Source organism: Capra hircus, chromosome 21 (assembly GCF_001704415.2).
Source record: "Capra hircus breed San Clemente chromosome 21, ASM170441v1, whole genome shotgun sequence".
Lineage (NCBI taxonomy): Eukaryota > Metazoa > Chordata > Mammalia > Artiodactyla > Bovidae > Capra > Capra hircus.
This window is the reverse complement of record NC_030828.1, coordinates 54,592,576-54,617,352: the sequence shown is the minus strand read 5'-3', so window position 1 is coordinate 54,617,352 and position 24,777 is coordinate 54,592,576. Positions and strand designations below refer to the sequence as shown.

General features: G+C 41.8%; 1 protein-coding gene across 7 annotated transcripts in view; it reads right to left on the bottom strand.

Annotated features, from left to right (window-relative positions):
- ADAL (adenosine deaminase like) overlaps window positions 1-24,777 on the bottom strand; it is a 35,659-nt gene that overhangs the window by 9,919 nt on the left and 963 nt on the right. For 2 of the 7 annotated variants that reach the window (XM_018065957.1, XM_018065958.1), the window contains exons 3-13: window positions 18,926-19,150; window positions 18,549-18,679; window positions 17,994-18,054; window positions 12,925-13,012; window positions 10,960-11,041; window positions 7,364-7,490; window positions 6,111-6,191; window positions 4,193-4,331; window positions 2,534-2,634; window positions 1,821-2,017; window positions 120-203 (exon numbers count right to left, since the gene is read on the bottom strand). In XM_018065957.1, the coding sequence (XP_017921446.1) occupies window positions 1,832-2,017; window positions 2,534-2,634; window positions 4,193-4,331; window positions 6,111-6,191; window positions 7,364-7,490; window positions 10,960-11,041; window positions 12,925-13,012; window positions 17,994-18,054; window positions 18,549-18,679; window positions 18,926-18,988 (1,059 nt within the window). In that variant the 5' untranslated portion in view covers window positions 18,989-19,150 and the 3' untranslated portion in view covers window positions 120-203; window positions 1,821-1,831. Of the gene's footprint in view, window positions 1-119; window positions 204-1,047; window positions 2,018-2,533; window positions 2,635-4,192; window positions 4,332-6,110; window positions 6,192-7,363; window positions 7,491-10,959; window positions 11,042-12,924; window positions 13,013-17,993; window positions 18,055-18,548; window positions 18,680-18,925; window positions 19,151-19,363; window positions 19,405-24,777 lie in introns of those variants that run through there. The other 5 variants (XR_001919837.1, XM_018065961.1, XM_018065959.1 and 2 more) reach the window with 4 other exon arrangements.

The following is a 24,777-nucleotide window of genomic DNA, read 5'->3' as shown; positions in this document are numbered from 1 at the left end:
ACCTTAATTTGCCTCTCAGGGATACCAAGTTAATAAAAATTATAAAGTGCCCAGTGGTTCTTCAAGTGCTTTTTCTTTAAATGTATATATGCAAATTATGATTAAGTCATTCCTGGGAAGAAAAGATAAATCTTTACTTGCTTTTTTTGGCTCCCTGTGTGGGGCTGCTACAAGTATGCCTGTCTAAATCTTTATGTTCCAGGCTGAAAAACAAATCAGAATTGGTAAAAGACCAATCAGAATGAAAATTCTTCCTTAGTATCTGTATCCATATCCTTTAGGACAATCCATTGGGACCCATTATAATTGGGCATGGAGAATGAGTCTATCTTAAAAGACCCAGGACCAGCCCTCCAATCTCCAGATGAAGAAAATGTGCAAAATGAATAAGACAAAAGCAGAATTCTTCCCTGGGAAAACCCAACCGTATCTCAAACTAACTCACAAACCATTGTCTGCCACTCCTGGGGATGGAAGAAGCAAGAAATAATACATAGCCTTCTGACATTCTAAGAGAAGCCAAGCCTGCTGCTGGGGGAGCAAGAGGATCTGTGCACCCCTCCCTTTAATTCCTGTAAGACCTTGAGGACAGACTGGGTGGCACGTGCAGCAGAGAAAGCAAGAATATCTTGGCAGGAGCTGGACAGTCATGTCTGTTCTCATCAGTTGTTTTCCTAATGCTATTCTTTTTTTCTCCCCATGCTCTCCCTTCTTCCCTTTATTGTTTATTCTCTATGGCCAGTGCCATACAACTTAATACACACATATACATAGGTTCCCCGGTGGCTCAGAGGTTAAAGCTTCTGCCTGGAATGAGGGAGACCCGGGTTCGATCCCTGGGTCGGGAAGATCCCCTGGAGAAGGAAATGGCAACCCACTTCAGTACTCTTGCCTGGAGAATCCCATGGAGGGAGGAGCCTGGTAGGCTACCGTCCATGGGGTCGCAAAGAGTCGGACACGACTGAGTGACTTCACTTCATACATAGGTTCATATATATACATATATACATAAATGTGTGTGTATACATACATATATATAGAGAACACTGCCATTTCTCTCTTACTGTAACCCGAGTATATGGCTGTCCTGTCAGCTCTATAAAGAACTATTTTTTATGGTGACAAAGGAAGGAAGGGAAGATGAGATATGAGCACAAAAATGGATCAATTCTCTCGCCATTATTCAACTCAAAATCTAAAATGTATCTTGACTCCAGAAGGATTAATCATGAGAAGGGCAAAGGCAGATCTCAGCAGCTAGCTTGATCTGTCACGAGCGTCACCCAGAGGAGGTTCATCCTGGCTACTGGGATTCACAAAAATACATGGTATGCAGTGCAGCCTGGAGGCCACAGTCCTGGGGAATACTTCAGGGAGTCTGATTAAAGTAGGCACAACAAAACAGAGCTGTCATCACAAGCTAGACAGGTTAAAGGCTTTGGTAACAATCTGTATTCCCTTCTCACCTTATTTAGACTAGCAATTCCAAAACTTTTCCTGATGAGAACCGACTTTGATTTTCTTGCAGTTTCATGATCTCTAGCGAAGAGGGACTGTTAAGGCAAAACCACCGCTAGAATGGGGAGCTCAGTGTGCAGCGGCATTCAGGTCCCTTCCTGAAAGCAGCATGGAGGTAAGCCATGGACGACCTCAGAGCCTTCAGGCGGTTTAAGACAGACTTACTGAGCACCCACCATGGGAAAGGTGCTGCGGTCGGAGTCCGCAGCACTCGGCTGCTATGGTTCCAAGGGAGGAGCGGCTTACTAACCGGGATGTGGCGAGGAGATCTAGGTTGTAATACATACTCAAAAGTAGTTCACCTCGTTACAGCTTAAAAATGGGGCTTCAGATGACTCCACTTCTTCCTCAGGTCAGCCTTGGTGCTGTCAGAAGCAAAGATGTAGTTGATGGACTCATAAGACAGATCCCACACCTGAGACTGGGTCAGATGAAATGTTTCAGCCGCCAGCTGGTACTCTTGAGAAAGGCGTGTTGCAAAAACACCCTTATCATCAGTCTGTCAACGTAAGAAAGTTTCAAAATGAACGAGGAAATGACTGTTTAAAAGAAAATAACAACTCTCAACTTTTGCTGAGAGTATTTTCTTATTTACCATGCTTTTAAGAGTCTAAACGGGGGCCTACAAATATATCCAGGCACATTTGTTACTGAACAGTCTTGTTTATCCTTTTTAAGAACATAAACCACCAGAGTAGTGGCTCTCAACCATGGCTGCACGTGCAAATCACCAAGGGAGCTTTTAAAATGCATCTGTGCCCAGGGCTCAGCCCTGATCAATGAAAGCATTATCTCAAGAGGTGGGTGTTGGGCATCGGTATTGTCGTTCCCCAGGTCCTGTCCAGGACCTTCCCCTCCAGAGCCAAACCACAGTCACACCTTTGCAGCCTCTCACACTCCTCTCCTCTCTCACTCCTCCACTTGGGCACCACCCCTGGTGTGCAACGCAGCCAGCTAGACAGTGAACGTCTGACCTACGGCAACTCTGGGACTAAAAGGGAGCAAAACGCCTTACACAGATCACGGCAGGATGGGCAATGCTGTACCAGAATCCAAAGTGATGTTGGTCGTAAGATGGAACTGTCTGACTTTTGATGTTCGAGGTCAAACAAAGTTCTAGAACGAGGGGGGAAAGGAAGAAGCTTCTAATTAAAAGACCTATTAGTAGATACATGGGAAATCTTTCCAAGCTATGCTCATTTTTAGTAGTTGGCCTTTTCTTACATGCGAAAACTGCCATGTGCTGCGGTTTACAGCAGCGACTGTACCAGGCGGGGAATTAGTGTCCCCTTCACAATCATGTGCTTCCCTCTTTCTTTTACGAAAAAGGAGAGGAAAGAGGAGAATGATAAGCCAGTCACCGTGACAAGCACAGGGAAGCGTGAGAGGGGAGTAGACGGAATCTTCACAGGGCTGCTGCACTTCTTCCACAGGCTGAAGCAAAGCTTAGGAAACAGGAGCAATGCTTGAGGGCTGCATGTTATAAAACTCCAAGAGTGGAAATGGACCTTTTCCATGAAAAGAAGGAAAATGTCTCAACTCCTTCCATTCACTGCCTCCTGCAAAGAAGTCTATCTTAAGAATGACTTCTATGATTACAAAACCCCTGCCTGAGATGCTATGCCCGGCTCTCCAGCCAGAGTGAAATGCTTCGCTGACTTGACTGATGGCATCCGTTCCTCTGAGTGAGGCGGCTGCAAGCCAGGCCACGCAGTCCCAGGAATGGCAAACCCAACCTGCCCCTGCTGACTGCGGAGCCAGGACACCACTCCAAGTAAGACCACTAGGCAAGTGGTTTCCTAGATTCTTTACTTTTGTGGCTGTTTAAACATTTCTTTATTAAAAAGAAAAAAAAATCTCACCCATTATGAATTGCTGAAAAACTCTATAAATTAGTCAAAAAAGCACACCCACAAAAGTGTTACTACAAACTGTTAAATTTGTAAGTTCGGTGAATTCATCATTCAGTAAAAAGGTTTTCAGCCACCCGCTTTTTCCTCTCATCAAAAAGGCCTTCCCCAACCATCCAATCAAAAGTGGTTAGCTTATCACTATTCTACCAGCCTGTTTAATTTTCTGAAAAGAACTTATCACTGATATTTTCTTGTGTATTTGCTTACTGTCTCTCTTACCCATGCTAGAATATAAGTTCCTTGAGAAAGAAACATTGTCTATTTTTTTACTGCTCTATTCCCAGCAATTGGAATAGCGACTGGAAGAGAGTAGGCACTTCATAAATATTTGTTGCTAAATAAAAATAGCTCCTGGTATATATATGTAGACAAGTATGTGATGTTAACAGACATATAAAAGTACACTTGAAATTCTGCAGATGTCTTAATCTCTAAATATATGTTATACATTTTCATAAGTAAACAGGTTAAAGTAATTCCAAAATGATAGATGACCCTATTACTTCAATATAATACTGAGTTCCAGGAACTGGGGAATGCAGCAGTGAGCAAGACAGATGAGGGCCCTGCTCTCATGGAGCTTTTATACTCTAATGGGAGCTATTAATAAACTTTCCTGTTCCTTCAATAAGGTTGAGAAAGCATCACTTCATTTCTAAATGATATCTATGTATTTAGAACAGTGCTTCTCTATATACGGGTGGCAAGCTGCAGGCGGGGAGGAAGGGTCAGACAGTTGCCTGGAGGACCTGACGCCTTACCGAGCGGTATCTGATGTTGCCTCACAAAGTCCACCAGATCCGAGGATCCTTCCTCGGAGGAGCTGAGAAATGTCCCATGCCCGATTCGGTCAGGAAACAGGTTCAGGAGTACTTGTGTTTCTGTTTTTCGGTTTGGAATCTCAAAAAAAAGAAGGGGAGAAGAGGGCATCAATAACCTCCTTCAGTGATTCTTAAAAGTACTTCTTTGCCTTTGATCTTCCCGTTCATTTCCCAATATTCTTCTGGATTCCTTTCAATGATAATAATAACTAGAGAGCCAACAGTTACTGACTTTTCACATACATTCTGCTTTAAACTTCACAAGAATTATACAAAGTATTAAGACAAAGAAATCAAAACTGAAAAAGTAAGTGCTCAATAACAAAATCCCACAACTCTGTATGCATACGTGTCTTCTGTGTTGTGTACATGTCTTCACACATATTAGAAAAAGAACTGGGAAAACATAAATGCAAAACTTAACAGGATCAACTCAGGAGCAGAACTGAAGGGGACCTTCCATTTTTTATTTATTTACTTCTACTTTATACTATTTCTCTACTCTTCCATTTTCTTCAGGTACATAAAACTTTCGTAGCTAAAAATATAAAGCATTTTAAAGAAAAGCTGTCCAAGCTCACAGAGCTAGCATAATCGTAGAGATGAGGGTGAAACCTGGCTCTGTCTGACTCTGGGGCCTAGACTCCACCCACACACAGGGCATTCATGTTCTGTCTTGACAAGGCTGCCTATGAGCATGCCGCAAGCACCACGAAAGCGTGTGTCAGGCTGTGCTCTCCATCTCTTAGACAGACTAAAAGACAAACGACCATAACACGTCGAAATGAAATGTTTCCCACCCCACGGATCAAATAAGAGAACAGAAACTAAAGGGCAGGTTCTTATGCTGTGCAGAGACCAGAGGTAACCGGCCTCACGCTGGCTGTTCTGTTACCCTGCCCGACGGCCTCAGTCTGGCATCGGTTAGGTCAACTAGAGGGTGTCCTGTGTGTGAAGGGTCTTTTGGATCCGAGTGGAAACATAGATCCTAGACCTTAAGTTCTGCTACTAGATGACTGACTCTCTGTTTGTAGACATGAAAAACACTCAGTACTGACAAGAAGCTCCAATTTTTGCCTCAATTTTTATATCATGACCTCATCTAATACTCAAAATAATCATGTGCAGTAAGCAGGTGATATTTCCTGCATTCAAGAAACAATTAAATCCAAATTTATCAAGTTGCATACCTTAATTATTATTTACAGCTTTTCGTATGTTAATAAAAGAAAGCATTAAGGAGGTAGAAGTACTGAGGTAAGACAGCAAATCTATCCATAAAATGGAAAAGTGCAGAAGAGCCCTCGTTTGCCTCTCAGGGACGTGCCGACCAGGGAAGTGACTGTTCTCCAGCTACTTCCATGCATGAACTGCCCTGCGCTCTTGCTGTCAAGTTGGGGCCCACAGGGGCACCCGATCTCCCTCTGGGCCTTATAACACGATGATGAGCTACTTTCTTTCTTGCCAGGGTATGTGATATATTCCGATCCCCTCCCTGCAAGGACAAGAGAGGCAAACTCAGGCTTTTCTCAGTGTTGGTTTGCTGATAACAAGGCTGCTGACTAAAATTCATGCATTTTCTCCAACAAGCTGTTGTCGAACTGTTCTAAGGATACAACTGTGGCGCAAGTCAACAGCCAAGCCCAGGAACTATAACAACATAGAAACCAAAACTCCAGGGCCTATGGCAAGTTATGCCTTTATCATTATAACTTACACAAAAATATTTCCATTTTCTCTCTAAACGTGTTTTCCCAAGCCAGGTTTATCTTTAGCCCTGTACAAGTGCTTATTATTTTCTGTTAATGATTTTCCATGTAATCTACCCTCTCCAGCCTAATTTTACAGTATTATTTACCTCTGAAAGATGAAGTGCCAACTTCAGACCAGATTTTTTAGCTTCTAAAAGAGGTTCTAAGAAGTCTTTTGCTTGTCCTGCCTTGAAGATAAAAGTTAAGATGAGGATATATGAGTCTAGGCAAACTGAAGAACTGAGTACTCTGTCTCAATAACAAAGGAATAATGGCAGGAAATAAAGTGGCAGATGGACTCATTTGTACATTTTGTTTATAAAGCAAAATTAGGGAATTCAAAGCTGGAAAAGCCACTGTCCTTGCCCTCGACAATCTCAAGTATCAGTGAACCTCAGGTGAATCAGCTAAGCTAGATATAACAGTCACCAAATTTTATTTCTAGACGGTTATCTAGGTATCTAGAGCTTTAGGAATAAGTATGACGGGTAAAGAAAGCTTCTATCAAACGGATGATGAAACAAGGCCAGAACAGCCCCGGTTTCATTAAAGCTGTAAAGAACCAGGTTCATAGGACTCTAATTCAATGATTTTCAACAGAGGTGATTCTGCCCCTCAAGGGACATGTGGTGATGTCTACAAACATTTTTGGTTGTTACAACTAACAAGGTGCTGGGATCTATTGGGAAGAGGTCAGGGATGCTGCTAAACATCTTAAAATACACATGACATTCTCCTACAATAAAAATTCTTTGGCCCAAGATGTCAGTAGTGCCACAGCTGAGACACCCTGTTTGAATATGACCTTCAAGAAGCTCTAGGCCAGCCTTTTTCAAATGGGGCTTCTGTGAGATAATTAAGCCCTACCCACAGTTAAGCATTAATTAAGCATTAGACATCAGTTCAGTTCAGTTCAGATCAGTCGCTCAGTCGTGTCCGACTCTTTGCGAGCCCCTGAATCACAGCACGCCAGGCCTCCCTGTCCATCACCATCTCCTGGAGCTTTGATTTGATACGTCTAGTCAAGTCAAAGCATTAGACATGGACTGTAATAAATCAATTCTCTCTATGTATGTGGAATGGTACTAGTTGGGTACCATCTTTAGAAAAATGAAGAAAATAATCATACTGTCATACAAATCTTTTTTTTTTTCTTTTTTTTTTAGAGGGTTTAACTCTTTCACTGAAACCTGGAGAGCAGTTGCTGTGGACATTCTGGTCATCCAGGGCAGAATAGGGCTTTGTACACACAGGGTGTCTGCTGAACCTCTGGAGAACGCAAGGTGCCCCAACCTAATCCTTATCCCACAAACTGATTCTACCTTTTAGAAATAAAACATATTTTGGAAAAATAACTTACTGCAGGGTCTCCACTGAGGTCAAGGCCAAGAACTGTATCCTCTGCAGAAAGGAAGAACTCTTCAGCAAGTTTAACAGCCTCCTTGGCTGCTGAAGGGCCACCTCTTCTGTCAATTGATATCAAATACCTTCAATGCAAGAAGAACACAGTTGAAAACGAATGCAGATTGTAAAGATGAAAAAGACAACTCTGGGGAAGGCCAGAGACGTATGGCAAGCTACTTGCGATGTATCTTACTGCAGAAGTACAGCCTGACTGACTTGACAGCTTACTTTGCCAGAGGGAGGGAAACATAAATTTCTCAACACCACCAGATATCTAGTTACTGCTCAAACTTCTGATTATTTCATGGCTTTATTTTGTTGTTGTTCATGTATTTGGTTTTTAGTCTGTTTGGTTCAGAATCAAACTAAGGTCCACACATTGTTTTGGTCAATGTGTCTCAAGTTGCTTTTAATCTACAGCTACTTCCCGCCCCTCTCTCCCACCCTCTACCTCACACCTCTCCCCAGCCTCTTTTCTTGAATTTATTTGTTGAAGAAACCAGATCATTTGTTCTGTAGAGTTTCCCACAGTTTGATTTTGCTGACTGAATCCCTATGTTGCTAACCTGTTCTCCTGTCTCTTGTATTTCCTACGAATTGGAAACTGGATCCAGTCTAGAGGCTTAGTCACATCAGATTCAATACTGAGGCAAGAGGAATTAATAGGTGGTGGTTCCTTCATCAGAAGGCTTAGATCTGTTATTTCATTAAGGGTTCAGTTCAGTTCAGTCGCTCAGTTGTGTCCGACTCTTTGTGACCCCATGAATCGCAGCACACCAGGCCTCCCTGTCCATCACCAACTCCCGGAGTTCACTCAGACTCATGTCCATCGAGTCAGTGATGCCATCCAGCCATCTCATCCTCTGTCATCCCCTTCTCTTCCTGCCCCCAATCCCTCCCAGCATCAGAGTCTTTTCCAATGAGTCAACTCTTAGCATGAGGTGGCCAAAATACTGGAGTTTCAGCTTTAGCATCATTCCTTCCAAAGAAATCCCAGGGCTGATCTCCTGCAGAATGGACTGGTTGGATCGCCTTGCAGTCCAAGGGACTCTCAAGAGTCTTCTCCAACACCACAGTTCAAAAGCATCAATTCTTCGGCGCTCAGCTTTCTTCACAGTCCAACTCTCACATCCATACATGACCACAGGAAAAACCATAGCCTTGACTAGATGGACCTTAGTTGGCAAAGTAATGTCTCTGCTTTTGAATATACTATCTAGGTTGGTCATAACTTTTCTTCCAAGGAGTAAGCGTCTTTTAATTCTATGGCTGCAATCACCATCTGCAGTGATTTTGGAGCCCCCAAAATAAAGTCTGACACTCTTTCCACTGTTTCCCCATCTATTTCCTATGCAGTGATGGGACCAGATGCCATGATCTTCGTTTTCTGAATGTTGAGCTTTAAGCCAACTTTTTCACTCTCCTCTTTCACTTTCATCAAGAGGCTTTTCAGCTCCTCTTCACTTTCTGCCATAAGGGTGGTGTCATCTGCATATCTGAGGTTACTGATATTTCTCCCAGCAATCTTGATTCCAGCTCGTGTTTCTTCCAGTCCAGCGTTTCTCATGATGTACTCTGCATATAAGTTAAATAAGCAGGGTGACAATATACAGCCTTGACATACTCCTTTTCCTATTTGGAACCAGTCTGTTGTTCCATGTCCAGTTCTAACTGTTGCTTCCTGACCTGCATACAGATTTCTCAAGAGGCAGGTTAGGTGGTCTGGTATTTCCATCTTTTTCAAAATTGTCCACAGTTTATTGTGATCCACACAATCAAAGGCTTTGGCATAGTCAATAAAGCAGAAATAGATGTTTTTCTGGAACTCTCTTGCTTTTTCCATGATCCAGCGGATGTTGGCAATTTGATCTCTGGTTCCTCTGCCTTTTCTAAAACCAGCTTGAACATCAGGGAGTTCATGGTTCACATATTGCTGAAGCCTGGCTTGGAGAATTTGGAGCATTACTTTACTAGCATGTGAGATGAGTGCAATTGTGTGGTAGTTTGATCATTCTTTTGCATTGCCTTTCTTTGGAATTGGAATGAAAACTGACCTTTTCCAGTCCTGTGGCCACTGCTGAGTTTTCCAAATTTGCTGGCATATTGAGTGCAGCACTTTCACAGCATCATCTTTCAGGATTTGAAACAGCTCAACTGGAATGATGTTTTCTAAGGCCCACTTGACTTCACATTCCAAGATGTCTGGCTCTAGATGAGTGATCACATCATCATGATTATCTGGGTCGTGAAGATCTTTTTTGTACAGTTCTTCCATGTATTCTTGCCACCTCTTCTTAATATCTTCTGCTTCTGTTAGGTCCAGACCATTTCTGTCCTTTATCGAGCCCATCCTTGCATGAAATGTTCCCTTGGTATCTCTAATTTTCTTGAAGAGCTCTCTAGTCTTTCCCATTCTGTTGTTTTCCTCTATTTCTCTGCATTGATCGCTGAAGAAGGCTTTCTTACCTCTTCTTGCTATTCTTTGGAACTCTGCATTAAGATACTTATATCTTTCCTTTTCTCCTTTGCTTTTCACCTCTCTTCTTTTCATAGCTATTTGAGGGTTACAAGACTGGTAATATTCTAACATGTACCCAAAGCTGATACAAATTTTATTAACATATTAAAAAATAAACAAAATTATCTGATTATTGACGTTAAACAGTTTTCTATACATTTATTGGCCATTTCTATGTTTTCTCTTCTGAATCCTTGTCTTTTGCCTGTTTTTGTTTTTTAATTAGGGTATCAGTCCAGTTAAGCATAACTGAGAGACGTTATAGACAGATTTTATAGCCAGAAAGCCAGCTAGCTTTCTTTATTTTCCTCCATCAAGGACTTACTGAGCCCTAATTATGTGCCAGCTCTAAGTGCTGAGAATCAAAAGACAACGTCCCTGGCCTCACTGAACTTACACTCTAGTGGGTGAATGTGTATATGTATAAATAAAACAAGAAAATTTCTGATTTTGTTAAGAGGAGTGTCATAAAGGAAATAAATGGAGTAACTAGAAGATGTGGGGAGGCATATTAGATAAGGTGGTCAAGGAAGGCCTCTCTGAGGAAGTGACAGGCACATGAGACCTGAGTAACAAGCAGCCAGCCATGCGAGGATATGGCAGAGTGCTCTAGGCAGAAGCAACAGGAAGCACAAAAGTGCTGACGTGGGACGACAGTCTTGGCCTATTTGAGGAATAGGGGGAAGGTCAGTGCGTGGTGAGTGACCAGTGGAACACACGAGGCTGCTGAAGTGAGAAAGGCCGCACATGTGACCTTGCAGGCCCCAAGAAGAAGTCTGGATTTTTGTTTAAGAGCCATGGGAAGCCACACTTCACTACAGCAACAGGACTCAGAACTTTACTGCCACAGGAAAAAAATATTCAAAACTGTATTCTCAACTTTAAACAATGAAGTTCTTGACCTTTTTTCTATTATAAAATAAAAGTCAGTTATTGGTTGATTTATAAGAATCTGTTATACTCATGCTCAAAAGAGTAAAACTGTCACCTTCTAGTATTTTCAGTGGTGACCACTAAGGCACAATGTTTCTTACCTAACATCAATGTCTACGTTTTCTTCTTTGGACTGTTTTATACCCTCAAGTATAGATTCCACATAAGTCTTTTTAGTCATTCCTGGAAAGGACACAAATAAAACATCTGTAAAGAGATCATCAACAACTTCATCCTTCAACAATCATATTCCTATATGAACAATTACACTTCGCTTTCTGTGTGATAAGTGTATGGTTACAGATGAGTTATGGATGTGTGTGCACACTCAGTCATGTCAGACTCTGCAACCCCATGGACTGCAGCCCGCCACGCTCCTATGTCCATGGGATTCTCTAGGCAAGAATACTGGAGTGGGTGGATTCCTCTTCCAGGGATCTTCCTGACACAGGGGTCGAATCTGTACCTCTTGCATATGCAGGCTTTAGTAAATGCCATTTGTACTTAAGGAGCTTCCCTGGCAGCTCAGACGGTAAGGAATCTGCCTGCAATGCAGGAGACCTGAGTTCGACCCTGGTTCAGGGGAAGGGGGCAAGAGAGGATGAGATAGTTGCATGGCATCACTGACTCAACAGACATGAGTTTGAGCAGACTTCTGGGAGTTGGTGAAAGACAGGGAAGTCTGGTGTGCTGTAGTCCATGGGGTAGCAAAGAGACACAACTGAGCAGCTGAACAACAACAAATTCACACACACACACACAGAGTGATATGACTTGGCGACCGAACAACAACAAAAATACAATTCTGAACAGATGAGATGCTAGGTGTATGTGTATCACAGTCATTCATTTAACACTGTACTCTGAGCATGTCTTCATGTCATTAAAGTGTCTTTGCAAATATTTTTAATGGTTACCAAATATTCCATTAAACTTTAACTATTCCCCTATTCTGCACACTTAAGTTAGCATTTCCCTTTGAATCTCCATTTGAAGGGTCAACTAGCACTAATAATCTACAGATTGCTTTTCTCCTTCCCTTTCACTATCCTCACCAGCATAACTTGGAACTGATCCTAAAGTTTAAAAATGTGAAATGAGAATCTTCTGTTCAGGGGGAGGGATAATTGGGAGATTGGGATTGACACATACACACGATTATATATAAAGTAGATAACTAAAAAGGACCCACTATACAGCAAAGGGAGCTCTTCTCAATACTCTGTAATGACCTGCATGGGAAAGAATCTAAAAAAGGGTGGATATATATGTATAACTGATTCACTTTGCTGTTCAGCAGAACTAACATGACATTGTAAGTCAACTATGTTCTAATAAAAATCAAAAACAAAAAAAGAATCTCCTGCTTATCTCATTTCAACACGTACTTTACTATATGTAGTTTAAAATTTCACCCCCTGAATGATGCTGGCTACACGTTATCCAGGCACAAGATGATCTGGTCACAAAATGCTAAGCAGGACCCAAGCACATCATAGAATACCTCCTGATGCTGCTCTTATCAGCAGAAAGAGGGCCCTAGGAAGCTTCTCCAGACCATATCCAGATCTGCTCATCTCCATCCAGAGAGGTTTAACCACATCACAGCTGGCTCCTGGCCTGACACCATCAGTCCCCGAGAAGAGACTGAATAACTTCATTTCAGTGACTGTCATGAAACGCGATTCCACATCCACTCAGGAGCACTGTGTCACAAGCACTTGATGCAGGGAACATGAACTAATGTCTATTTAAGAACACAGCTATAGGGAACAAGTGTTCTTTTTTCAGAGAAGAGCAAACAAGAATAAATGAAATTTTTGCAGCCCTTTTAATTTCCCTTCAACAGATAATACCTGACCTGGTATTTTAACTTATAAATAATTGACTGACTCATTAATAACATGTCATTAAAGTACATCGGAAGATATGGACCTTTGACCCTACTTTTACAACAGTGTAATGGTAAATGCTGCATAGTCTCAACTTTGCAGGCATATGGATGATCAAAGCACGTGAGGAAAAAGATAGACATATGCTGAGAAGTATCAGGAGTTAGATTTTACCTGTAGTATTTTCTCCTCTGGGTGTGCTCCTTAGTTCCAGATACTTGACACCGTCATCTGCAAATTCTTTAATGACATCTTTCGTCACCTGATAATGAAAGCAATGCTCACAATACTGATAACATTAGTGTAAGGGGCTCCATGAAAATGCCACCTGCTATAGCTCTATTCCACGCGTTAAATGACTCGCAAGGAGTGGGGGAGTCTCCCACATGGTGAAGCGCCCTGCTTTTCACACCCCTAGTGACAGCTGTGACAAAACTACCATGTTTCCAACAGCTCCCCTTACCCCCCTCACTGTCACATTAAATCCAAGTCTGCACAACCCCCCGCCACCTTTTGTTTCTCTTCTTCCCTTTTAACCATTTCTCTATTTCCTAGAGAACAGCAGACTGATAAAACAGAGAAATGAGGCAAAACTAAAACCAGTAAACCATCTATGAGTGTATAGTACTGGAAAGTTACATATAGAAATAAGCAGGTAAAATGATTAGGCAGTACTGATGTACCATTTAATGCCATGGCTTCTCATAGAGGAAAACATCGGCAGAACAGTGTGTGATATAAATCACAGCAAGACCCTCTAAGACCCACCTCCCAGAGTAATGGAAATAAAAACAAAAATAAACACGTGGGACCTAATTAAACTGGAAAGCTTTTGCACACCAAAGGAAACTAGACAAGGTGAAAAGACAACCCTCATAATGGGAGAAAATAATAGCAAATGAAACAACTGATAAAGGACTAATTTCCAAAATATATAAGCAGATCATACAACTCAATATAAGAAAAACAAACAACCCAAACCAAAAGTGAGCAAAAGACCTAAACAGACATTTCTCCAATGAAGACATACAGACGGCTAATAAACCAACAAAAAGATGCTCAACATCACTCATTATTAGAGAAACGTAAATCAAAACTACAATGAGATATTACCTCAAACCAGTCAGAATGGCCATCATCATCAAAAAATCTACCAAACAATAAATGCTGGAGAGGGTGTGGAGAAAAAGGAACCCTCTTGTACTGCTGGTGGGAATGTAAACTGATACAGTCACTATGGAAGACAGTATGGAGAGTCCTTAAAAAACTAGGAAATAAAACTAGCACATGACCCAGCAATCCCACTAGCAGGCATACACCCTGAGGAAACCCAAACTGAAAAAGACACATGCACCCCAATGTTCAATGCAGTGCTATTTACAATAGCCAGGGCATGGAAGCAGCCTATATGTCTGTTGACAGATGAAGGGATAAAGAAGTTGTGGAACATATATACAATGGAATATTACTCAGACATAAAAAGGAATGCATCTGAGTCAGTTCTAATGAGGTGGATGACCCTAGCGCCTATTATACAGAATGAAGTAAGTCTGGAACTAAAACAAATATCATGTATTTATGCATATATGTGGTATCCTGAAAGATGGTACTGATGAACCTATTTGCAGGCCAGCAATGGAGATGCAGACATAAAGAACAAGATTTATGGACACGGGGTGGGGGAGTGGGGAGGAGGAGAGGGTGGGTCGAATGGGGAGAGTAGCAAAGAGACGTATACATTGCCATATATAAAATATACTGCCAATGGGAATTGGCTGTGTGACTCAGGGAACTCAAACCAGAGCTCTGTAACAAGCTAGAGGGGTGGGATGAGGTGGGAGGTGGGAGGGAAGCCCAAGAGGGAGGGGACATATGTATGCTGATGGCTGATTCATGTTTATGTATGGCAGAAACCAAAACAATATTGTAAAGCAACAATCCTTCAATGAAAAATATATATTAAAAAATAGAGTCATGGCTTAAGGTTCTTATTCACGTTATTTAGGGATAAGTTGAACTTTGCAAGAATTTCTTTTGGCAGGTTTAAACTCTCCCCAAATGTACTTAGGAAGATTCTTTTAGGCAAAGAAAATGGGTGATAAATTTGAGTTAGAAAACTGTATTCAATCTAATAGAAAACTCAACAATCCAAACATTACTCAACGACCAAGATAAATGATATCTAAAGGCTGAAGGCATGTTTTCCCTCATTGCCATTACCTAAAATGTAAAAACCTAGGAGGAAAAAGGACCAGGTTAGAAATGCTGTGACAACCAGCCCTAGTTAGTTCTTACAGTTGGTATCCGACTCTTGCATCTGTGTGCTTTGCCCACATGCACATGGGCACACAGATGCAGTGTCCTGGCAGAGAAACAAGGCTGGCTGGCTGTACAGACAGTGCTTAACAGGGAGGCACCACCTTGGTGGATTCACTGCAAGCTAAGGTCTGGGCCTCATCTTTTTTCTTCATACTAAAGCCAAAATGGAACTTATTACAACATGCATATAACAGGTGGCTCAGATTCACCAGGAGGTCTGAAGAATCAGCCTTAGAGATCACATAGCTCAGGATGTTATAGGCAAGACTCAATTTTGACTCCATGCTGGATCTGTTTCTTTGACTTTAACCTTTGCTTTCTGTTGCTTTTATCATTATAAGCGTACAAAATGGCCTGCCTCGGAGAACCCTGCTCCCCTCTGCCTTAATGTCAAACCAAAATGCCTTTGTTCAGGACTTTGTCCACCTGTGGATGGCTACAGGAAGGAAAAAATTAATATATCCTCTTGTGGAGGCTGGCCATTCCAGAAGACATTTGTAAGATTAACAGCATCTTTAACCTTAATCCCTCACCTCTCCCCATCTTTTTTCTGTAAAAGAAACTGGCATCCAGACTCCAATAAGATGGTTATTTTGAGACGTTAGTCTGCCATCTTCTCCATCTGCCAGCTTTCCCAATAAAGTCATATTCCTTGCCTCAACACCTCATCTCTTGAATTTATTGGCCTGCTGTGTGGCAAGCAGAGAGAGGTTGGCCTCAGTAACAAGGATGACACAAAAGCATTCAAAATCACGTGACACCCTTGGACCAAGCAAGACACTATTGCTTCCTCCACCACTAGGCACGAGCCTGCAGCCTCTGTACTATCATCAAAGGCGCTAGACCACCCTGTAGCGCTGGTGTTCCAGAAACCCCACGTTGCTGCCACTGCCATTACCACAGCACAGTCCTTGTCTCTGCAGGTGTGAGGAACTCAGATCTTATCTTCACTCCTTAACTAAGCAGATCCAGAAAGACCGACTCCTCCTACCCCAGCTCACAGGAGACTAATGCAGAAGCCCGCCTATAATGTGTGGACTGACGACGAGGGTGAAGGGAAGGTGTGAAGTGAGCATATCTACTATCCAGGGCATCCCTTTTCCTGGCGGTGAGGCACCTGTGAAACCTAAAGGAACAACAGAAGGTTGCTGGCAAGTACTGATTGAAAGCAGTGGAAGGAAGACTTCCTAGGCCACAGTGAGACCTGTGGAATCATCTCTAGCTCATATCCAAGAACACTTCTCTAGGGAGTGACTTCCCTTCCCGTGTCAACCAGATTCAGTCCTTTCTGCTCCAGGCAGCAACAGGTACTGCAGTCAGCTCCTGGCTCTTTGGGCTTTGTTCTCCTACGCTCTGGACTGAGATAATCGACTCAAGTTCTGTCTTCAGATAAGAGTACCTCACAATTAAGTTCCCGCTTACTCCAGGGATGGTAAGACTGCACATCTCAAATAAGAAAGGACAAGGACTCTGGAATCAGACAAAACGGCCAATTCCGCCACTTTACTCATGGTGAGTGACCTTGAACAAGTTATATTTAACCTCTTTAGGCCTCAGCTTTTTTCATCTGCAAAAAGGGAGCAATAAAAATGACCACTTCAGAAAAGTCATGATGAGCACAGAATCTAGCACATGCAATAGTTAATGTTTTTTTCAGATACATTTCAATCTTGTCTTTTTGAGATTACACTCAGTTACTCTGATGAGACTGTTAAGCGATCCTAATACACTCAGTCCCATATCTATAAACAATCCCTTGACTTATTCCCACACAAGGTTCATTTATTAAAGCTTCTTAGCAACTTTAAAAAAAAAGAAACAATGAGTATGGCATATTATACCCACAGAACTCTCAGAATCTAAAATGTAATCAGTTTTGCTCTGTTCCACTCAACAACAGAAAATGAGACAAAGCCTCCTGTGGTGGATGTCCCTAGCAGGGTTCAACAGGACCTGCTGAGTGGCTGATAAGACAACAAATGCTCCCTAGGGTTCCTAAAAACCCCTGTCCATGTCTCCAACACAGAGCTTACCTCTTGATGTTGGATTTATCCTCTTATGGGTCTGTCTCTCCAACCTGACTATGGATTCCTGAGGGGCAGGGACCATGTCGATCTTTTTATCTCTCGGTCCTAGCAGAGTGCCTGGAACACTGGGGACACTCTGTCAACTTCTGCTAAACTAAACTCTTAAGAGTTAACCTTCCTCCAAAAGGTGATTAATTTACTTAATAATTATCAAGAAGATCAGTCTCAGCCAAGGAGAAAATTCTTTCTTGACCAGTCAAATGTCACCTCTCCAAAAACACATTATACGTCTTACTTTGCACTTTTTCCCTAAGGGTTAAAAACACTGATAGGATTCTGCTTCTCTCCAATTAGAAAGAGAACATTTAAAAATGCCATCCTAATCAGATCAATGATACAAATCTGATATAAAGCCAGTCATCCAGCTAAGGGAACACAGTGGAGTCCTCTAGCCCTTCATCTCCAGAGGGAAGGCAGTTTCCCTAAGGATTAATCATTCAATCTCTAAGCAGCTCTTGAACGTCTTCATTCTCTATACTGTCCACCCAGAAACTTCAAAGTATCCCGAGCAATTCAGGTAAAGCCTGTGGTCAGATATTTCATATGATACGTTTGTATACAGAGTTTATACATATATGAAAAAAGGACAAGCTTTTCTCCTCCGCACTGTCCAATTTTCTACCTAACAGAAGATTTTGATCTTGGTTCTTTCCTCATATAGTTTACAATTAATAGAGTCTATTAGCTGTTAGGCAAATGTCTCAAGATTGTTTTTCAAGTTACCATAAAAAAAGCAAAAAAATAATTTTCATTAGACTCTTGAGTCATGTGCAACAACAGAAGGGCATCAATTACTTACTAATGTTTAAACCAGTCTAAAAATGCTTCATTTCTCACCATTAGAACATCTTCAGGGCTAGTAGTAAGTAGATGAATTATTTGAAACATGTGGAGGCACCTGCAATATGAAAAGTTTTAACATACTTCAGTCATCAAAAACTTCACTAAATTAATTGATTTTAGGCTAGTAGTAATTATATATTTATAAGGAACAACAGAACAGGCTTCTCAAAAATTACACTGATCTGGACAGATCATCAAATGACTGAAAATTAAATGTTACTTTTAAGTGGAAAACAACAGTTTCCCTTCTTCACCTCCACAACCCCTATCTCAAGTGGAAGTAGGAAACAGGGGGAAAAAAAATCAAGAAGTCTATATTTCCAAGTCTAAAGAATATTCCAATATAGTATAATTTCACGAACAATACAAATCACTAAAATTTGTCAACAGTCTGACAGCTGGAAAAAATACTGTTTGCCAAGTTATACTCTCCATACCAGACGGCTACCTTATTCCTTTAACTACAAAAATCTGAATCCTTACATACTATTTACAATTGCAAAATAGAGAAAAAAAAAGAAGTGTGTCCACAAACTCCCCCGAACTCACTCTTCTAAAGTTCTTTTCTTTCCTTTGTCAATCATAGTCATCTGACCGTGGATTTTAAGATCTGGTTTCTTGGCTATTAATTTCTTTATGGTATTGGAACTAATGGATCCATTCAAGTGGGCATGAAGTTCCTAAAATAAGAGAATACAATCAGTAAAAATCTTCTCAAGTCCACGAGAGTCACAGCATTGTAGCAGGTGCTTGATGTTGGTAGACTGCGCTAGGCAAACGGCCTAACAGATGCAGCTATGTAACTTTTAAAATGTACAAAGTTTACAAATTCTACGTATAAAATTTATTTCTCTTTTTATGAAAAGAAACAACACAGAAGTCATTATACTTAGCAACACTCCAGAATTTTGTGGTTGAATTCTTACCACTTTAGGTAATTTTGAGTAAAAGGCTGTCTTCCGGGGCTGTTCTTCTGCCTCCATCATCATTTAGCAGAATAGCAAGGTCTTTCCCCAGCCACTTATTCTCAGCATGAATACTAAAAGCAGTTCAGTCAGTAAGTTTGGTGGCCTTGAATTTCCTTCAGACTGCTTTATTTCCACCCGTTTTGATAAGATTAACAGTATACGTAGTTCTGGGCTCAGTTTCACCTATGTAAACAAATGTGGACATGTTTAGATGTTGACACAAAAGCAAAGAAACAGGTTCTGTTCATTTATTCCTCTAAAGACAAAAGCTCTCCAAAGCTATTAATAATTTAAGTGACCCGACAACCTGAATTAGAAATAAGAAGTCTTCAAGCTGATAAGAGGGAAATTAAAATCTGAAATTTAGTAGGGTGTTTAGGATTAAGGATTACTCACTCAGTCGTGTCCAACTCTTTGTGACCCCATGGACTGTACCCGCCAGGTTCTTCTGTCCAGGGACTCTCCAGCCAAGAATACTGGAGTGGGTTGCCACTTCCTTCTCCAGGGGACCTTCCCGACCCAGGAAGATGTATACCTTTACAAATAGGGTATATACTTTTACCTATTAGCACTTTCTACAAAACTATCTCTAAAACTAGAAATTTATAAGATCTACTTTGGGTTCAAACGTTCACATTTTCAAACTGTTTAAAATATATAAAGTAAGAATAGAGGCAACGGAATCAGATGGACCTAGGATAATCCTTGTACCAGTTCTGCCCTTTAGTAGGTGTGTGGTCCTGAGTCACTTTTTTTTTTTTCTCCTGAGTCACTTTCAACTCCAGGCTTCAGTTTCCTTAACTGTAGAAACGGGATTAAAAAATGGGATAAAAATTCAATAAAAATGCAGAGTAGATGAATCTAGAGCCTGTTACACAGAGTGAAGTCAGTCAGAAAGAGAAGAACAAACATCATGTATTAATGCATATATACGGAATCCAGAAACACAGTACTGATGAACCTATTTACACTGAAGAAATGGAGACACAGATGTAGAGAAAGACCTTGTGGACACAGCTGGGGAAAGGAGAGGCTAGGAGAAGCTGAGAAAGTAGCACTGCCATATATACACTTCAGTTCAGTTCAGTTGCTCTGTCGTGTCTGACTCTTCGCGACCCCATGGAGCACAGCACGCCAGGCCTCCCTGTCCATCAACAACTCCCAGAGCTGACTCATCTCCATTGAGTCAGTGATGCCATCCAACCATCTCATCCTCTGTCGTCCCCTTCTCCCGCCTTCAGTCTTTCCCAGCATCAGGGTCTTTTCAAATGACTCAGCTCTTCACATCAAGTGGCCAAAGATTTGGAGTTTCAGCTTTAACATCAGTCCTTCCAATGAACACTCAGGATATATACACTATCATGTGTGAAATAGATAACCAGCAGGAAGCTGCTCCATAACACAGGGAGCCCAGCCTGGCGCTCTGTGAAGACTTCAAGGGACTAGGATGGTGTTGGGGGAGGGAGGCTCAAGAGGAGAGGAGATATATATACAATTATGACAGATTCACAGTGATGTAAGTCTGAGACCGCCACAACGTTGTAAAGTAATTATCCTTCAAAAAAAAAAAGAAAGAAAGAAAGAAAGCAGAGTAGCTGTGAGGATTAATAAAGTAACTTAAACTCACCTCCTCTATCCTCCTAGAGAACCCAGTGAGCATGTCTAAGTCAGCATTTTATCACACTGTATCTACATCACTGATTTGTCTGTCTCCCTCACCAGAACTACATAAACTTCCTAAAAACAGGGACTATGGCTTATACTACCTCCCCAGCACCTGATAGGGGATATGGTGAGTGCGTGCATGCTCAGTCATGTCTGACTCTTTGCGACCCCATGTTCTGCAGCCCGCCAGGCTCCTCTGTCCATGGGATTTTCCAGGAAGGAATACTGAAGAAGGTTGTCATTTCCTCCTTGAGGGGATCTTCCCGATCCAGGGATCAAACCTGTGTCTCCTGTATCATCGGCATTGGCAGGCGGATTCTTTGCCAGTGCCATCACCTGGGACGCTCCAGGGATAGAGCAGGATAATTAAATAGTTTAAAAATCCCACTGCTAAGTTTCTTCAGTCGTGTCCGACTCTGTGCGACCCCACAGACGGCAGCCCACCAGGCTCCACCGTCGCTGGGATTCTCCAAGCAAGAACACTGGAGTGGGTTGCCATTTCCTTCTCCAATGCATGAAAGTGAAAAGTGAAAGTGAAGTCACTGAGTGGCGTCCAACTCTCAGGGACCCCATGTACTGCAGCCTACCAGGCTCCCCCATCCATGGGATTTTCCAGGCAAGAGTACTGGAGTGGGGTGCCATTGCCTTCTTCAAAAAATCCCACTAGGGGATTATTAAAAACAGAAAGGGAATTTTAAGGGAGTTTGGGAGACTGTTGTAAGCTAAAGACCACTCAAGAAAAGAATCCAGTAACCTGGTAACAATCTACCTTGAAGGAAGACTAGGGGCATCCAAGTGCCGGACACACTCAAGCCAGAGACCCTGACAGTTACAAACACAAGACCATAGACCTGGGGTCTGAATCTTGTTATACAAAGTCAGGCAGTTAATAGTCCTTGGAGAACAGCATTTCTGCACACAGCCAAGACAGAAACATAGGTGAAAGGAGAAACGAACCAGGTGAGAGGAGACATTACACTGAAACCTGAGCTGCATTACCATATTTTAGTATATGTCACCACCCTTCTGCTAATACACATATGATTTAAACACCATGACGGTCCCATTTAGACCATAGAAAACCAAAGGAGAAACTAATGATGTAAGTCTTGACATCTGCCCATGAATGAGGAAGAAGGTGGTCCTGGAGCAGAGCCTTTTCATCCGCCCATTTGCATTTCTCACAAGTGTGAGAAATACACTCATTTTTTGCCTGCCACTCTGCCTCTCGCTGAAATCTTTCTGCAATGAGACAAAAGGACCTGAGCGTCAGTAAATCCTAACACCAGGTAAGCAGCTTACCTGGATCACTACCATATGATCCAGCAATTCCACTACTGGGCATATACCCTGAGAAAATCACAATGCAGACATTCCTTGCGGTCCAGTGGTTCAGAATCCATTTGTGATAATATTTTATCAAATTAGAGCAGAGCCAGAATCAGATCTTCTCTTTTCCCAGGGAATTTTTTTCCTCTCCACCCTCTGTCCTTGCCCCCCAAAGGGAACTCAGGATAAAAACACTCGCTACTATTTAAGCACTCAGTATGAGCCAGATGTTCTGCTAAATGTCTTAATTGGCAGCTGTACTTAATTCTCATTAAATCTATGAGATATTACTGTCCCATTTTACAGAAAAATATACAGATTTTTAAAAAATAACCTGAGGGGGGGAAAAATAACTGGAGGGAATTCTCTGTGCTTTCACTGCAAGGGCATGGGTTCAATCCCTGGCCAGGGAACTAAGATTCCAGGAGACACCTGCGGTGCAGCTGAAACATACACACACACCAGAAAACAACTGTGAGGTACCCAATTCACAAATTCTGCTCCATTCTCTTTCTTCTTAAATCACTTTTTTTGATATGTTCTTCACCAAAAATATAGTATTTCTAATATATCATGCACATTGATTAACTTGTCATATAAAAATTTATTTCTACAGTGCTATACATGTTGTCCAAAGTCCAACATTCCTCTTTTTTTCTCTCAGTCAACCCTGAGACACTTCACATAATGCACTCATTTTAGAAATGAACATCTCAAAGCCCAGCAACCTCAGGGAAGTCCTTCTCCCATTTCCTTCAGGGGCAATTTTAAACTCCTCAAGAGCTAGACCCAGCTGCCTCACACTCAACTTTACAACTCAGTCACTAGCTTTACAGAGACAACAAAAGCCTTTATGCATGAATTTCCTGTATTTCTCTCTGCCCTCCCTCACACTTAATCTTATCTGTATCTATACCCCTTCTTCCTCCATGAGTCAGAGAAAGAGGATTCAGTCTCCTGTTCCCAAGACTAATCTATACCCAATATTCCATTCCTTCTTATCTATTCCAAGTCATTATTTCACTAGTTAATCTTCTCACTTTTCTGCAAGTCAACCTCTCTCCACTTGCTAATTTCTCCTAGGGAACCACCACGCAACTACAGTACTTGCTTCCATCTTAAAAAAACAAAACAAAAAACTTTCTGTTATCCCCCATTCTTCTTTACTGACCCATCTCTTCTTTCCTTCCAAGCTACACTCCTTGAGCTGCCTCCATTTACTTATCTCCCATTCACCGAAACATGGATTCTGCCCTTACGTTTTCAAAGAAATTGCTCTCCCTAAAGTCACTAAGTCTCACACGCTAGTGAAGCAATGCTCAAAATTCTGCAAGCCAGGCTTCAACAATACGTGAACCGTGAACTTCCAGATGTTCAAGCTGGTTTTAGAAAAGGCAGAGGAACCAGAGATCAAATTGCCAATATCCGCTGGATCATGGAAAAAGCAAGAGAGTTCCAGAAAAACATCTATTTCTGCTTTGTTGACTATGCCAAAGCCTTTGACTGTGTGGATCACAATCAACTGTGGAAAATTCTGAGAGATGGGAATACCAGACCACCTGACCTGCCTCTTGAGAAACCTGTATGAAGGCCAGGAAGCAACAGTTAGAACTGGACATGGAACAACAGACTGGTTCCAAATAGGAAAAGGAGTATGTCAAGGCTGTATATTGTCACCCTGCTTATTTAACTTATATGCAGAGTACATCATGAGAAACACTGGGCTGGATGAAGCACAAGCTGGAATCAAGATTGCCAGGAGAAATATCAATAACCTCAGATATGCAGATGACACAATCCTTATGGCAGAAAGTGAAGAAAAACTAAAGAGCCTCTTGATGAAAGTGAAAGAGGAGAGTGAAAAAGTTGGCTTAAAGCTCAACATTCAGAAAACGAAGATCATGGCATCTGGTCCCATCACTTCATGGGAAATAGATGGGGAAACAGTGGAAACAGTGTCAGACTTTATTTTTTTGGGCTCCAAAATCACTGCAGATGGTGACTGCAGCCATGGAATTAAGACGCTTACTTCTTGGGAGAAAAGTTATGACCAACCTAGACAGCATATTAAAAAGCAGAGATGTTACTTTGCCAACAAAGGTCCGTCTAGTCATAGCTATGGTTTTTCCAGTAGTCATGTATGGATGTGAGAGTTGGACTATAAAGAAAGCCGAGCGCTGAAGAATTGATGCTTTTGAACTATGGTGTTGGAGAAGACTCTTGAGAGTCTCTTGGACTACAAGGAGAGCCAACCAGTCCATCCTAAAGAAAATCAATCCTGAATATTCATTGGAAGGACTGATGCTGAAGCTGAAACTCCAATACTTTGGCCACTTGATGGGAAGGGCTGACTCATTTGAAAAGACCCTGATGCTGGGAAAGATTGAAGGTGGGAGAAGAAGGGGACGACAGAGGATGAGATGGCTGGATGGCATCACTGACTCCAAGGACATGAGTCTGAGTCAACTCTGGGAGTTGTTGATGGACAGGGAGGCCTGGCGTGCTGCAGTCCATGAGGTCACAAAGAGTCGGACACTGAGCGACTGAACTGAAGTGAAAGTCACTAAGAGCTCTTTAACACCAAATCTAAATGACACAGTTCCAGTATCCAAATCAGCTGGACTCCAAAACTCATGCCCTTCACCATTATGCCATACTGCTTCAAGGTAACCATACTTAAGAGTCATCCTGATTTCCTTCTCCATCTAGGCTCCCACAGTCACCAAATTCCAATTAATAAGTTACAAATCCAAGTATCTTTGCAAGTGATTTCCTACTGGTGATGACTCCCAAACACTCAAAGCAGAAATTTGATG